Here is a 15,543-nt window from a genome sequence, read left to right on the forward strand (position 1 = left end):
GTAAAACAGAGGGCAGGAAAAAGATGAGAAGATTCATTCCCTTGCAGAGACAGTGGTTCAATGATCTCATTGAAGAAATGGAGTGTCCCATTTGCAAAGACATAATAGATGGACCAATACAACTTTTGTGTGATGGACCACATGTGTTTTGTGCTGAATGTTTGTGTCAGTGGTTGCAAGTTTCTTCATTTTGTCCTGTGTGCCGTCTCTCTATTATGTGTGAATCTATTGTAAGTCCCCCATTGCCTTTGCAAACATGCTATCAAATGCCACAGTCACATGTGATTATGGGAATGTCGGTTGTAAGTCAGTTGTGCCACTGCAAGATCTGCAACACAACACGGAACGGTATGTTTACCACTCCATTGCTGGAGACCACTGCTTCTCGTCAGTGAGCCCATTTCCCATCAAAAGCCACCATACACCAGTCCCAATCCCTGACACAATCAATACCGAGACATCAAATGATGAAACATCAAGGGATAGGCAGAACAATATATGTGCAGTAAAGGCCGCAGAAATTGTGTTGCAGAATGTATCAGCGGTGCATATGCTGCCACAGTATGACGAAATGGCAACAACACTTGTCAAGAAAAAAATAGAAGCAAACAGAAGTGATGATAGTTTGATAAAGGTTAAAACCAAGGGCCAGGTGAGTTTTTTACCAGCATTACTCTTGCTGATCTATACCCACATATCAATATACAGTTAGATTTCGGAGTAAATTCTTCTGATAAAGCTATCATGGAATATGATAATTTGTAAATTTGTATTTGTAATAAATTTATTTGGTTTTGTAGTACATGTGTGACCTGGTAATTAGTTGTGTAAGAGAGAGAATTTTAGAACAGTAATTAGCATGTCAATAAAAGTTCTAGATTGTTCTTATATGCTCGTATATAAGCACATGAGTATTAATATTGGGACAGCAGGCTTGCAGTCAGACTTTTGGGATTGTGTGCAAACTCTATTATGATCATGTAGAGAAAGACTGTGGATAAGTAATCTTGTTATCACATATTACTGAATATAAGTGTTACTGTTTGTTTTGCATCTTGTTCATATGTGTCTTCAGGTCTAGCAAACTTACCCGGCATGGTACAATACCTACCAGTGAAATTTGGATAAAGTTAGGTGGGGACAAGGGTCAGGGAATCATGAGAATGGTTTACCAAGTTGCTAACATCAGTAATCCAAATGTAGCAGATAATACAGTGATTGGAGTACATTTGCAGCACCTGATTCCTATTACAATTTAGAAATAGCTTTAGCTGTTAACAGAGGTCAGGTAGACAAACTGGATGGCACAAAGTGGAAGTAAGTCTAAACATGCATACTGTGTTTTACTAAACAATGAACAGATTGTACCGTATATCTATTTTGGTACAATATTTGGAACTTAAGATACATACATATTGGTTATCCAAGTTTAATACATGCATTATACTGCTGATCCAAAAATCTGAAAAACAATGTGCAAATCTGACCAAACTTATGCAGCATAAATATGATACCTACATTAAATAGTACAAAAGGCAAAGTTGTTTTCTTGCATGTACAAAATGCATTGATGTGTAGAAACATGGGCATTAATTTAGAATGGTGTGGACAATTGTCTTACATTCCATTTTGATTTATTTCAGTGACAAGACACTATTAGCACGGATGATGGGAGATTATGAGTATCTGGCCAAGAGTTATGGATTGTCTGGACCAAATGGTATGAAATGTATACTTGCATGCTATGATTTATACATAAGAAAAGTTGAGACACTGACAGGACAGGCAGTTTATGGTGTACACTTCAGTTTTACCTATGATTACATGTGTACATCCTTGACCTATCAGTTTGCAATATGTGTGACTGTTAATAATCAGCATGCATTGTGTATGATATGCTGTAGAACACAATTATGATAATTTTGTAGTTTTTCGTTGACTTAAGACATTCACAGCTAACATTGATTAGTCAGATAAATTTTAAGGAAGGGGTACACAGTGGGTCAGATCTTGATGATTGTTTTCCTCTGTAGAAATTCTTGTGTTTATTTCTCAATTTAATTCTTACACATAGTATTAATATGTATACTGGCAATGCAAAATGTAGTAACCATGAATTTCTTTGAAATAAATATTTAAATTGATAAGTTTGCATATTACAGGTACATCCTCTCCAAGAGTTCACACATGCACATCAAATTGACTTCATGAACACCAGTCATGTCTATACCTACTAAGGTTTTTAAGTAATTATGTCAGTTTTTGTTCCTTGTCTTCCTCACATTGAAATATTTTAGGGAAATATTTTTGCGTATGCTGTGTGATCAGCAAGGAACAAGCACAGTTGCTGAAGGAGGAACAACTATTGTCATCAATGAAGATGAGAAACCTTGATGATATCAGAAAATGTCACAGTGAATTTCTTTCAACTGGTGGAAACCTAAGGCATGCCATGCAGCACTACAATAGTGTCAGAAAGCCACTTTTCAATGTACCACTGCACAGAGTATGTACTAATCAATTCAATCCACTTTGCTTCCATTGACCAACTAAACATATAGCTGTGTTCTGTTTCAATCAGTTCACTTTACCTTTCTCTGAAAAGTTCAACAGACCACACTGTGACCTATCTACATGTATGCATGCCACTATGTCCATAATGTAAATGGTGTGCACAAATAGAAGTTTATTAGTGAAGCTATATGCGAAAACAAGTTGACAATGAAGCCAGCACATATGTCAGCATTTGTGATCAATCTAGTTGTTGTATATTTGTATGTAGTGTTTTCTTCATAAATAGGTAGGTATGAAAGTTACAAGATATTGTCATACATTAAAGTAAAAGATACATGTGCTAGCCCTTATTTTATCACAGGTTGCAGTCCCAGGGTTGCACATCAGTCCCGGCTTGTTTTAAAAGTTTTTCACCATGATGGAAGCTAGCTGTGCAGTACTGGATATCAAGATCATCACGACTCTGGAGAGAGATGATGACATTGATGAACCCGTGCTGAAGCCTGCTGGATTTGACACATATGTAGCCATGTTGAAACAAGTCGAGACATTACAGTGTGAAGCGAAAGAACTCCAAGAAGAAGCTAAGACCTTGGCTGATAGTGTTGAAAAGGCTCTCCTTGCTGATGATGACTGTGACAATGATGATGATGATGATGACGACAACAGTGAAGATGATGGCAGACCGCCACTAATGACCTTGGGCAAAGTTAAAAAAGCCCAGGAGAAAGTGCAGGAACTCAGTGAAGAAGCTGACAGGAAGGTTAGTATTTATTAATAGAAGACCATACTACATTAACAAAATAAAAATACATGATTTTGTGATAATTTTGAAATCTTGTGAGACGCAATTAATTTCAGTGGCAGTGAGTTGCTAGCCAAGTCAAACTTTTTATCAACTGGAATAGTTGCCATGTTAAATAAACATGTAATGTTTGTTTAGCCTGTATCATGTGAGAACACCCACAGATAACCTGTCTAGCAACCTGAGATCTCAGAGGGTCTCCTTCATCTTTTAAAATGGCATATTGATACCAGAAGTAAGATCATTTTTGTGATGATAAGCAATAACATTGTCAATCTCAAGTGCACAGTCATGTCTATGCTGCATTTTCAGAATTTTGGCTTGTGCACATTTGTAGTGCAGTCATTTCCAGACAACACGTGTTATCTTTGTTTTCTTAGATATCTGAAGCTACAGACGTAAAAGCGAAACTGCCAAAACAATGTGGTTTTGTAGTCTGCGGTATTGACCAAGCTCTGCAGTCATTTGGTGTTGGACGTCATTCTTACCACGGGCAGGCATTCATCGGAAATCATGTGAACAAATGCTGTAAAGTATGTGTTTTACAACTGTAAACTGTTTGGTGCTAAAGTCATTAAAAGGTTCAGTATTCTGCTTGTCAGGATTTTCAAGCTTTCAATGTCAGATTTATTGTGTGTTATATATATACTACAGAAGATGTATTTCGTCTACATTATTTTGACCTACTTTCAGTGAAACAACTCTGTTTGCTTCTCGAAAGAAAGTTATCATATCCTTTTTTTATCTTTTGTGTTTCAGGAAGAAAACATTCAAACGTTGTGCAAGAGCGTCATCAGGACCACAGCACGAATATGCCCATAGCTGAATGACAGGCTGCACACATTTGTGGTCTGTATAAGCCAATATTTCAAAATTTGCAGCCTGCCATAATCTTTAGAGTACAAGCAATAGAATGTCAGATGAATATATTAGCATTCTCAGTTCAAACATATCACATTTAATGGCATATTACAGAGAACACTTTCCTAATGAAAGTGTACCCCCCAAAATGCATATGTTAGAAGATCATGTCATCCCTCAGATTGAAAACACAGGGTTTGGCTTTGGTTTCCTCACAGAACGGTGTAGAGAGTATCCATCATGAGATTAGGAAGGGAATGGACCGGTATAGTAAAGTACCTGGCCATAATGGTTTAAAGAAATTGGAACTTATGGTAAGGGAGCATCATGTGATGACCAATTCAAGTCATGTGAAAGTGCCAAAACACAAAGGGGTTCATACAGAACCAAATAAGCAACGTGAAATAATGATGGCCATAGTGATAAAAGTAAAGATAAATCATGATAAAATAAACATGTAAAGAACAAATTAATTAAGTCAATAACAAACCAATATGTAAATAAAAACATTGAAATCTGGTTCTTTCTATGAATCATATTTTTACTAAATTGATGCTTGTATTTTTAGTCCCAAGATACCGTCCGGGGGGACTTATAGGTTTAGTCATGTCCGAGTGTGTGTCAGTGTGTGCGTTTGTCCGTCCATGCATCCGTCTGTTCACGCAGATATCTCAGAGATACATGGAGCGATTTCATTCAAACTTGGTACAAGGATTACTTGATATGTCATACATATGCACGTCCAATATATATACATATGCATGATCCAATGTGGCCGCCATGCGGCCATTTTTTTACAATTTTTTTATGTACAGAGCCATAACTCCGACATGATTCAACCGATTTTATTGAAAGTTAGTACAAGGTTATTGACCTTCATCATACATATGCACATCAATTTGTTTCACAACATTATCCAATAGGGCTGCCATGCGGCAATCTTATTACAATTTTGTCATGTACGGAGCCATAACTCAGGCATATCTCAACCGATTTTATTCAAAGTTGGTACAAGGACATTGACCTATGTCATACATATGCATGTCAATTTGTTTCATGATATGATCCAATATGGCCGCATGGCAGTCATTTTGTTACAATTTTTTCATGTCCTTAGCCATAACTCAGGCCCGTCTAAATGGATTTTATTCAAACTTTGTACAAGGACTTTGACCTATGTCATACATATGAACATGATATGGCTACCATGCCACCATTTTGTTACAATTTTTTCATGTACGGAGCAATTACTCAATCCTATCTCAACCGATTTATTCAAAGTTGTTACAAGGACATTGACTCATGTTATACATATGTATGTCGATTTGTTTCACGATATGATCCCATATGACCACATGGCGGCCATTTTGTTATGGTTTTTTTCATGTCGAAAGCCATAACTCTGGCAAGTCTCAACCGATTTTATTCAAAGTTGGTACATGGACATTGACTTGTGTCATACATATGCATATAGATTTTTTAGACAGTAAGATTAAATATGGCTGCATGGCTGCCATTTTGTTATGATCTTTTCATGTACAGAGCCATAACTCAGACATCTTTGCACCAGTATCATTCAAAGTTGGTATAAGGACATTGACCTATGTCATACATATGCACATTGATTTGTTGAACGGCGTGTAGCAGTATCATGTCAATTACCTAAGTTTCATAATTAGACTGATATGTCGAGAAATACTGCATCAGATTTCATGAAACTTGGTACACTTGTTAAGCTTACATTGCTTTAACAATGAAAAAGGCATTTATCAGTGTCATTTTAATTAATTTGTAATTGCTTATTTAATGAACTTTCCTAATTAGAGTTATATATCCACAATTACTGTGTCAAATTTGATGAAACGTGGTACAGCTGTTGATCTCATAGTGTTGTAAATACTCCATCAAACTTTATGAAATATGGTACCGGTGATAATTTGTGAGTGTTAGGATAGTATGCAAAAATGTTTCGCAACATCCTGTCGATTAATTACTCATTGACTCACTTAATGACCTGTTGTAATTAGGATGGCGGCCTACATTGATTTTATGTTTTCACCACCATGGAACTCATTCATGGCCATTGAGCGCCATCTGTATTACAGTATTTTTATCACAGACCTAATTCATGAAGAGGACTCTATCCTCTCTGAGGACTTTTTTAAAGTACCAACTAACAAGTGGGGACTGTGCCATCAACGACTTGTTCAATTTAAATTGATGCTTGAAAAGTCATCTTTATGGTGAGTCCAGTATCTGTAATGATGAATTCAATGTAAACTTACCATTTTAGGATGTTTTCACATGTTCAAATGAAACTTCCTTCAATTTTATCTTACATGAAATATCATTGGAAAAGTTAAATTTTTAGCATGAAAATAAGAATGAAATACTTCTAAATGCTTTCATTATGATTTAGTATATATACTAACAAGTACAGATGTAAATAACCTTATTTTGCTTATCTATTTACAGAATACAACGACCCTGGAAGTTGCAAGGTGTCCATTTGATTTCAAGTATTTCTCATTTTTTAGTTTTGTCTGTATTTTCATATTGTATTTAAAATAAAGGTATTTGATCATTTCAATTTGTATTTTTTTTCAGTTTCTGTGTACCTTTCCTTTCGTTTCCTATATTTTTTGTTTAGCTCTTTATTTGTCCCTTTTTTAAAATGCAACTTTGTGGGAAAAGTTACTTTTGATATTCAGAGATTTTGTAAAAGATGTTTGCCCGAAACTTTGTTATCGGTACATGTAATTTATTTGAGTCTTGTCACTTCAAGAAATAAAACAAAATGTTTTATTCTATATGCACGTGCCTGTTTTGATCATTTATGTTATGGTTTGAAGTAATTTTTAATAACATTACAGTTAATTTGCCATTGTGCTGTTAAACAATCACCGTACAATACAAATAGGCAATAATACATTGATTTCTGCCTATATGATGAAAAAGGTGCCTCTCTAATTTTTGCCGTTTGTGGCACTGTTCTGTGGCTTCCGATTGAATGTGTATCCATAAAGTTCGCACACAAGTTAAAAGTCTGGGCCTGCTGGGTATCGCTTTAAACTGCTTAGTGTCAATTTTCCGACAAGCATTTAATTACTCCTTGGCCTAATGATGTCCCTCTCTTCGTACAGTATTATGTATAATTCTGCGCTTCACGTACAACAATGAGAGTCACCCCTTTTGACAAAATTAAAATAAACAACACCTCTTTTCAGAATTCCCAGAGCTTCAATGAACTAGTGTTATTACATTTCTATATAATACTTATAGCCCCTAAACTTGTAATAATAATAATAATAATAATAATATAATAATAATAATAATAATAATAAATTCATAATAATTCATAATAATTCATGTTAAATATTACCCAGGGCTCGAAATTAACTTTTTTCCTGGTAGTCCACTTGGGCAACCATATTCTGGTGACACTGGCTGGTAGCCCATGCATATTTAAGATCAGGGGTGTCTTTTTTTCGTTAACCAGACAAGAAAGAGCTATTTTACAAGGTTCTGCCCATGAAATGAATTTTCTAGTCTTTAGATGTGTATACTTGCACACCTTTAATGCCCAAGGAAACAGGTGTAATGGACGACAGTGGGACTCAAAAGATTTGTGACCTATAAACAACCCGTTTCACTCTCAGAGTTGTATGCAAATTTTAAAAGTCGCCATGACAACATTACAACAATATGGTCTTTTCAACACTGAGACATACTGTACCGGGGCTAAAAATAGACTGTGGCCGTTCTGTTGGGAGGAGGCATAATTTCCGTGTCATTGTGATTGATACATTATTATCAAAATGCAATGAGAATGCGTTTTTATTGGCCATCGTTTCCTGTGCCTGTCATTCAAGTACGTCTGTTCAGATATGGAAACTTTGTTGCAAAGTTCAACCGCACGGCCGGTCGTCTCCAGAACAAAGGCATATGGCAAATTTCTATGCACAGCTGGGTTTGACTGCATTTATCTAGCTCGCCCCAAGGTGACGGACGCATCTTTCAACCTTTCAGCTTGGTGAAAAACGCATTTATTGATTCGCCAAAGGCCTGTGGACTCGCTTATTTTTGCACAAGTGCTACATGGACATAGGAAAAAGTTGTTGAATACTCACTGTTTCAGTGAATCCGCCATGATGAGAGTTCTCAAATCAAAAAATGTTGCCGAGCTCGAATACAAATGTCTTCTCATTAAATTACGTCATTGTTATACAAGAGTTAGCATTCCAAAGTCTGTCACCCTGATTTTTTCAAAGTTTGGAGAAGGCCGACATTTCCATCTAAATGATTGAACAACTTGAAACGCAAAATTCCATCACATATTATCTGGCAACAGTAGAAATACTGTATACCGTCGCTCCAGGTACGTATAAGCTTATACTCCACAAAATGGCCACAGGCGGCGTGAACTTTCTGAAAGGATTTCCTAAACATCCTACTTGTTACCTTAGGGACTCACTTGTGATGTCCTGAAAAGTATTCTCTGCAGTAATTCCAGTTTCTGTCAACATGCAAAGCTCAACGACAAGATTATAGCACGAGACGTAGTGTACAGACTACACATTCACGCGCAGGTAAACTCAATTGCGCATGCTCATATTGGCAGACTACACTGGCAAACGAGTGCGCATGCGTGAAGGTATATTTGCAGCAAATACACTGGCATAATTCACTGGCATAGACTTTCCACAGTCGCTGTGGGCCTGCATTCGAACACCTCTTTTTCAGAATTCCCACAGTTTCAATGAACTGTTATTAGATTTCTATATAATACTTATAGCCCCTAAACTTGTAATAATAATAATAATAATAATAATTAATATAAGTATTATATAGAAATAATAACGCGAATAATAATAGGTTCAATTTCCGTGAAAATTTCACCATAAGGGTATTTTGGGTCGAAAAGGCCAAATATGATATCGATTTCACTGCCCCATGTTTCCATGGTAACCATTTTAGGGGTTAAATTTTCAGTTTTTCTAATATCCAATGAAAAGTTACTTTGATTGATATGAAAATTATCTAGCGGGGGAGTTGGGGTCAGAGAACACAAAAACCAGACTTATTTTAATGTTTTGAGTTGCCATGGTAACTATTATTGGATTGAAAACGTTACTTTTTCCCTGATTCCTATTAAAGAACTATTGATTGATGTAAAAATTGATAATAGGGGTTTTTCTGGTTAGAACACCAAAAGAATTACACTCATTTAATGTGAGATGTTTCCATGGCAACCATTCAGGAGTTAAAATTCCAGTTTTTCAAAGATTCCACCTAAAATCCAGGAATCAACAGAATGTGTTATATCAAAGGGATATTTTGGGTTAGAAAGACCAAATATCCAGTGTAAAAATCCAGTAATCAACAGAAATATTATACCAAAGGGTTGTTTCGGGTTAGAAAGACAAACATGATATCCATTTTTACTGCCCTGTTTTTCCATAGTACCCTATTTGCGTTTTAAAATTTCAATTTTTGTCCAAAGTCCATTAAAAGTAATTCCAGTTACTATGCAAATGCTGTCCTAAGTGTATTTATAACAGTATGAACTCCATGTTCATTTTTGTTTAATGTTACCATAGTAAACATTTCAGTAACCACAGCTTTTATTTAAAACCATGCATATTTTAGATCAGGGTATCTTTTTTTTGTTAACCAGACAAGAAAAGGCTACTTTACGAGATTCTGCCCATGAAGTGAATTTTCTAGTCTTATGATGTGTATACTTCCACACCTTTAATACCCAAGGAAACAGGTATAATGGACGACAGTGGGACTCAAAAGTTCTGTGACCTATAACCCGTTTCACTCTCAGAGTTGTGTGTAAATTTTAAAAGTCGCCATGACAACCTGACAACAACATGGCCTTTTCAGCACTGAGACATACTGTAGCAGGGCTAAAAATTGGCCATGGCCCTTCTGCCAGGAGGAGGCATAATTTCTGTGTCATTGTGATTGATACATTATCAAAATGCAACGAGAATGCGTTTTTATTGGCCATTGTTTCCTGTGCCAGTCATTCAAGTACGTCAGTACAGATATTGAAGCTTTGCTGCAAAGTTCCACCGCATGTCGTGTTCGTAATTTCCAGAACAAAGTCACATTATTTGCCCAGCTGGGTTTGACTGCATTTATCTAGCTCGTCCCAAAGTGACGGACGGATCTTTCAACCTTTCAGCTTGGTGAAAAACGCATTTATTGATTCGCCAAAGGCCTGTGGATTCGCTTATTTTTGCACAAGTGCTACATGGACATAGGAAAAAGTTCGACTCACCCTTGCCCTCTCGATTGTTGAATACAACCACGGTCCATCATGATGAGAGTTCTCGAATCAAAAATGTAGCCGTGCTCGAATACAAATGTCTTCTCATTAAATTACGTCATTCTTGATATACAATTGTTAGCATTCCAAATCTGTCACCCTGTTTTTTTCAAAGTTTGGAGAAGGGCAGCATTTCCATCTGAATGACTGAACGACGTGAAACGCAAAATTCCATCGCATATTATCCGGCAATATGTACACTGTACAGTAGAATACTGTATACGCTCCAGGTATGTATAACTATAACCACAGGCGGCGTGAACTTTCTGAAAAGATTTCCTAAACGTCCTACTTGTTACCTTAGAGACTCACATGTGATGTCCTGAAAAGTATTCTCCGCAGTAATTCCAGTTTCTGTCAACATGCAAAGCTGAATGACACGAGACGTAGTGTGCAGACTACACATTCACGAGCACGTTCACTCAACTGCGCACGCTCATATTGGCAGGTTACACTGGCAAAAGAGTGGGCATGCGTAAAGTTATATTTGTAGCACAGATCTCATGGAAGCTCATGCCTTTGCTCTATTTCCATCCCAAAACTTCCTTGATTGCTTACAGTTAATGCACATGAACAAAACAAAACCAACAACGTCAGCATAGGGAGAGGGTTTATGGTTTTCGCCACAACTACAAACATAGAAGGTACGTTTACAAGGCCAATTACACTGGCATAGACTCTCCACAGTCGCTGTGCCTTGTTTTCTACATGCCCACGACTGCCACGATGGGCATGCATTCGAAGCCTACGCTGTGCAGCTCAGCAGCTGTGAGCAGGCGCTGCCAGACACAGCGACTGTCAGTTTTTGCAAGTATATGAATATTCATAAGGGTAGTGATGTCAAAAGGAACACCTAACTGGGCGGAGAGAATATATGTACGACAATTAGAAGTCACCCCTATTGACAAAATTAAAATAAACAACACCTCTTTTTTCAGAATTCCCACAGCTTCAATGAACTGTTATTAGATTATTAGATTATTAGATTATTACTGTTATTAGATTTCTATATAATACTTATAGCCCCTAAACTTGTAATAATAATAATAATAATAATAATAATAATAATAATAATAATAATAATAATAATAATAATAATAATAATAACACCTTATTTCCATTGTATAAAAACAAAATCACAATAGAAATTTGGGTAGGTCTGCAGAGCTCAGGCAAAAAAAAAAAACAAAAAAAAAACATGTAACACACAGACAAGTTAAAAAAGACACCAAAAGTAACACTACAACTCGATTAAAATTCAAACAGCTGTTGGATAAAAGCTATTTTTGAAATGGTTGGTTTTTGTTCTTAAGGATCTATATCGAGTGCCTGACGGTAACAAATCAAATAATATATATGTTGGATGAGTAACGTCTCTAATTATGGAATTTTATTTCCTAATGGCACGGGTCTTAAAAAGCGACTCAAGCAGCTGAAGATCATCACCGATGATTTTAGATGCTAACTTTACAATCCGATTTAGTTTGGCACAATCCTTCTGGTCCAGAGCAGATATAAAATGTCAACAATAACAATGCATTTTAAACATATAGACGCTAAGTTGATACACCCAATAGTGGGTGTTTCAGCTTTTTATGGTTGTAGAATAAGAAGTTACAGTCGGCATAAAAATAAAAATAATGAAAAAGTCATCAAAAGTTAGTATTACTGACCCTTCTAAGACGAAACAATCAAATAATGATGCCTTAAGTGTCGAGAGTAGAGCGCCCTCTATTGCCGGGCATACTTGTCCAGGGCAGAACGGTACTCGCCGTCACGTCTCGTGTCTCATAATCAGACGTTAGCTACCGGTGACCCTACTTTAAGAATTTAGTCTCTATGAATGATAAAAAAATGAATATAGGTTGGTCTCATTAACTGCACATGCTTCTTGTAGAACTACCATGACAGGTTATGGTGTTTCAATTTAATTGCATAGTTAGAGACTCTGTGTTACATATAGTCATTCGAATTATGCAATGCATCGGTTGAATGCGGTCGACAAGCAATTACGTGTGGATGACATCACAAAATGTCACATTCAATAGCAAAAATAATTTTTACTTAAATCCCGCCCCAACTATCACTCTGAAAATCAACTTAACACTTTAAGATGAATATTCTAACAAGATGATTCAATATGCATCGCATAATATCTAGATATATTCCATGCCTTCTTTTAACATCTGCCCTCTTTTAGATGTATTAGTTGCAATAGACGTCGTCGCTGTAGCCGTCTTGTCTGCATTCCCTGAAGTCGTGAGCAGTGGTGACGACACAGATGCCTTCATACATTCGTTGCTGAATACCGCAGACAAACTTGCGACATTTGTACTTCTGAACAAAGAAGCAGGTACTGGCCCCGTGCTACTTGAAACATCATCCCTACTGTTAAATTTGGATAGTGGCTCGAGAAGCAATTTGTTCAACTCTTCTATAGAAGTAGGCGCTGGGCATGGGTTTATTCTACCAGGAGATGACAAACTTGTTTTCAATCTAACAGAGGAAGCTGGCTCAGTGAACAGGATAGTAAGTATATTTTGTAAATTAAAAATCAAAATATTACAAGATATTATTTTAAGGGCATGGTGGGCAACATAGTATTTATTTTAGAATGATCATTATCTCTCCGATATCATTTGAAGAATAATGTCGGCAAGGTCAGTTTTCGATTTGCAGTCAGTGATAGAAAAATTAAATAAAAAGCCTCTTTATGATGAAGTCCATCTGTATAAGTTTTTTTTTTTATAAAGTCAACGGTTATTATAGTAGAAATCTATACGAAAGCGAATTAACATCATGATTAAAAGCCATCACGGTGTTCAGTATGATGACCTCAGTAGAGATAGTTCGAATATTAGCACTCTGTGGTATTATTACTGACTTAGCACACTTCAATAGAAACAGGAACTAAATTTGATAACTCAATCATTATCTCACACAGGTGAAACGTCTCAAAAGGAGATCTTTGCAGAGAGATAATGGTGGAAATGTATCTTCGAAATATGATGTTCTGGCGTTGTCCTTCACTGACAGGGAAGGCAATGAAATAGAAGGTATAAATAGCAAATGAAATGCAATGCAACCTTTGACTTTCTCTACTTCGGTCACCCGAAAGTGAGATATGAATATCTTCTGTAGTTCAGAGTGAACCATATTTACTGTATCTATATCCAAGACGGCATGAATAACACAGCATGTTTATCGTTGTTTATGGTGGGGGAAAATGATTGTTTCGCTCATCGACTGTTTCATATGCAAGCATTATAGGTTAACTAAAAGTAAGGATCGGAACAAATTATACTTTTGATATTTTCACGCAGGGAATTGAAAACCAGCATATTCATCATTTTGCTATGTGTTTTACCATCGCCATATATTTTGGTAATTTTCGATTATAGTTTTTAACTGATATCATTCACATTTGTTCTATGCATAAAGTGAGCAATACAACGGAAGAAATTCAAATTATGTTCGTGAGTGACCTCCCCGCCCATGAAAAACATGAGTTAGTTGACGGTCTCTATCTCGATATGGATGATGTCACATACTACGGAACAGTTTTCAAGGTGGGTCTATCCTAAACAATGTTTTATCATTATTGTATTGTATTTTACAGTACTATACTGTACTTTACTGCGATGTACAGTACAGTACAGTACAGTACAGTACAGTACAGTACAGTACAGTACAGTACTGTACAGTACTGTACTGTACATTACTTAAATGTATTCATGCGTTCATGTATATATTTATTTAGGTTGGTAGGTAAATGTAGGTAGGTTGGTGAATGGGTTGGTAGATAGGTAAGTAGGTAGATAGGTCGGTAGGTATGTAGGAAGGTAGATAAGTAGGTAGTCAGGCAGGAAGATAGGTAGGTAGGAATATGTTGCGAGGTAGAAAGGTAGGTTGATAGGCAGGTAGATATAATTAGACCTAAAATTTTATTTTTGATGTTTAATTTTTAATCTTAAACACAGGTGACTGCATACTCGAGATGACATTTATGTTTACGATCGCGAGTGCTTTGACTACACCCTTGCTTTTGATTTTTTAACAAAACCCTTAAAGAACACGATTAGAACTAATTTGATATAATTGGATGGTGAAGTTCGCGCCAATTTAATCTGCAAATGTAACCTCAGCCTCTTTCCTTTTTAAGTTACTCACTTATTTCATGCGTAATTTGTAACATTGCAACATTCAACTTGGACACCTAACATTTTTGATATATGTGGAAAAATGAAGATCAAATTATCCAAAATTAGTTCCAATCGCTTTAAATATATAATTTGATTTATGTTTTATATGTCACTCTCATTTTAACCTTCCAATGCGTTCCCTTTCCAGGTGTCGAAGTTGGATCATGCAGTTGTCATTATGTCTGAAAACTCGGAACCGCTCTATGGAAATGCCACGTCATATATATTCAATGACGTAGTCAAGTATTCGAATCAGTACCGTGGATACCAGTTCTCTATTAGTGTCCAGTTCACTGGAAACCATTCGAAAATTTTCATTCCCGAGGACTACTTTATGACAACTGGAGATTACTATTTGACCTTCACTATTCCAGGGAGTAAGTAACATACACGTTCAAATCGTATTTCCTGCGACCTTCATTATGATTTTGATTTAACTGTACATAATATTATCATGAATTCGTGTGCGATTGTCAACTGTAAAGTGTTTTTAATATTCTCTCGCTAAAATAGGCTTTTCTGAATTCAATTGCAGAACGGGAAGTTAAGTTCTCGATGGCTGTTAAAGAGATCATTTGCACGTACATGGACAAGCAAACTAGTACATGGAATAGAAACGGTTGCCAGGTACACTATCATTTCAAGAACCTTAATTTTGTGACTTCGATAATTGCATTTCAGTGGCATATTTAATGAAATTTGCACAACAACTTGCAAAACGTTAAAATTAGTTTTTGTCAAACATTGCAACGTACATATTATATATATATATATATATATATATATATATATATATATTATATATATATATATATATATTA

The 15,543-nt window shown here is 36.1% G+C and overlaps 1 protein-coding gene across 1 annotated transcript; it reads left to right on the top strand.

The window, feature by feature from the left end:
* The first annotated feature begins 1,644 nt into the window (after positions 1–1,644).
* On the top strand, positions 1,645–15,107 carry LOC139123948 (uncharacterized). The gene is made up of 8 exons (XM_070690098.1): positions 1,645–1,720; positions 2,298–2,506; positions 2,876–3,277; positions 3,700–3,847; positions 12,721–13,049; positions 13,465–13,576; positions 13,962–14,089; positions 14,871–15,107. Exons 3-8 carry the CDS (start codon positions 2,930–2,932, stop codon positions 15,105–15,107), a joined length of 1,302 nt encoding a protein of 433 aa, XP_070546199.1. The 5' UTR covers positions 1,645–1,720; positions 2,298–2,506; positions 2,876–2,929.
* Positions 15,108–15,543: the final 436 nt, after the last annotated feature.

Source organism: Ptychodera flava, chromosome 2, assembly GCF_041260155.1.
Source record: "Ptychodera flava strain L36383 chromosome 2, AS_Pfla_20210202, whole genome shotgun sequence".
Lineage (NCBI taxonomy): Eukaryota > Metazoa > Hemichordata > Enteropneusta > Ptychoderidae > Ptychodera > Ptychodera flava.

Coding starts and splice junctions, on each gene's coding strand:
- LOC139123948 (XM_070690098.1), top strand. CDS start 2,930: ATGATGGAAGCTAGCTGTGCAGTACTGGATATCAAGATCATCACGACT. Junction 13,050..13,464: donor CTGGCTCAGTGAACAGGATA/GTAAGTATATTT, acceptor TATCTCACACAG/GTGAAACGTCTCAAAAGGAG. Junction 14,090..14,870: donor ACTACGGAACAGTTTTCAAG/GTGGGTCTATCC, acceptor TTCCCTTTCCAG/GTGTCGAAGTTGGATCATGC.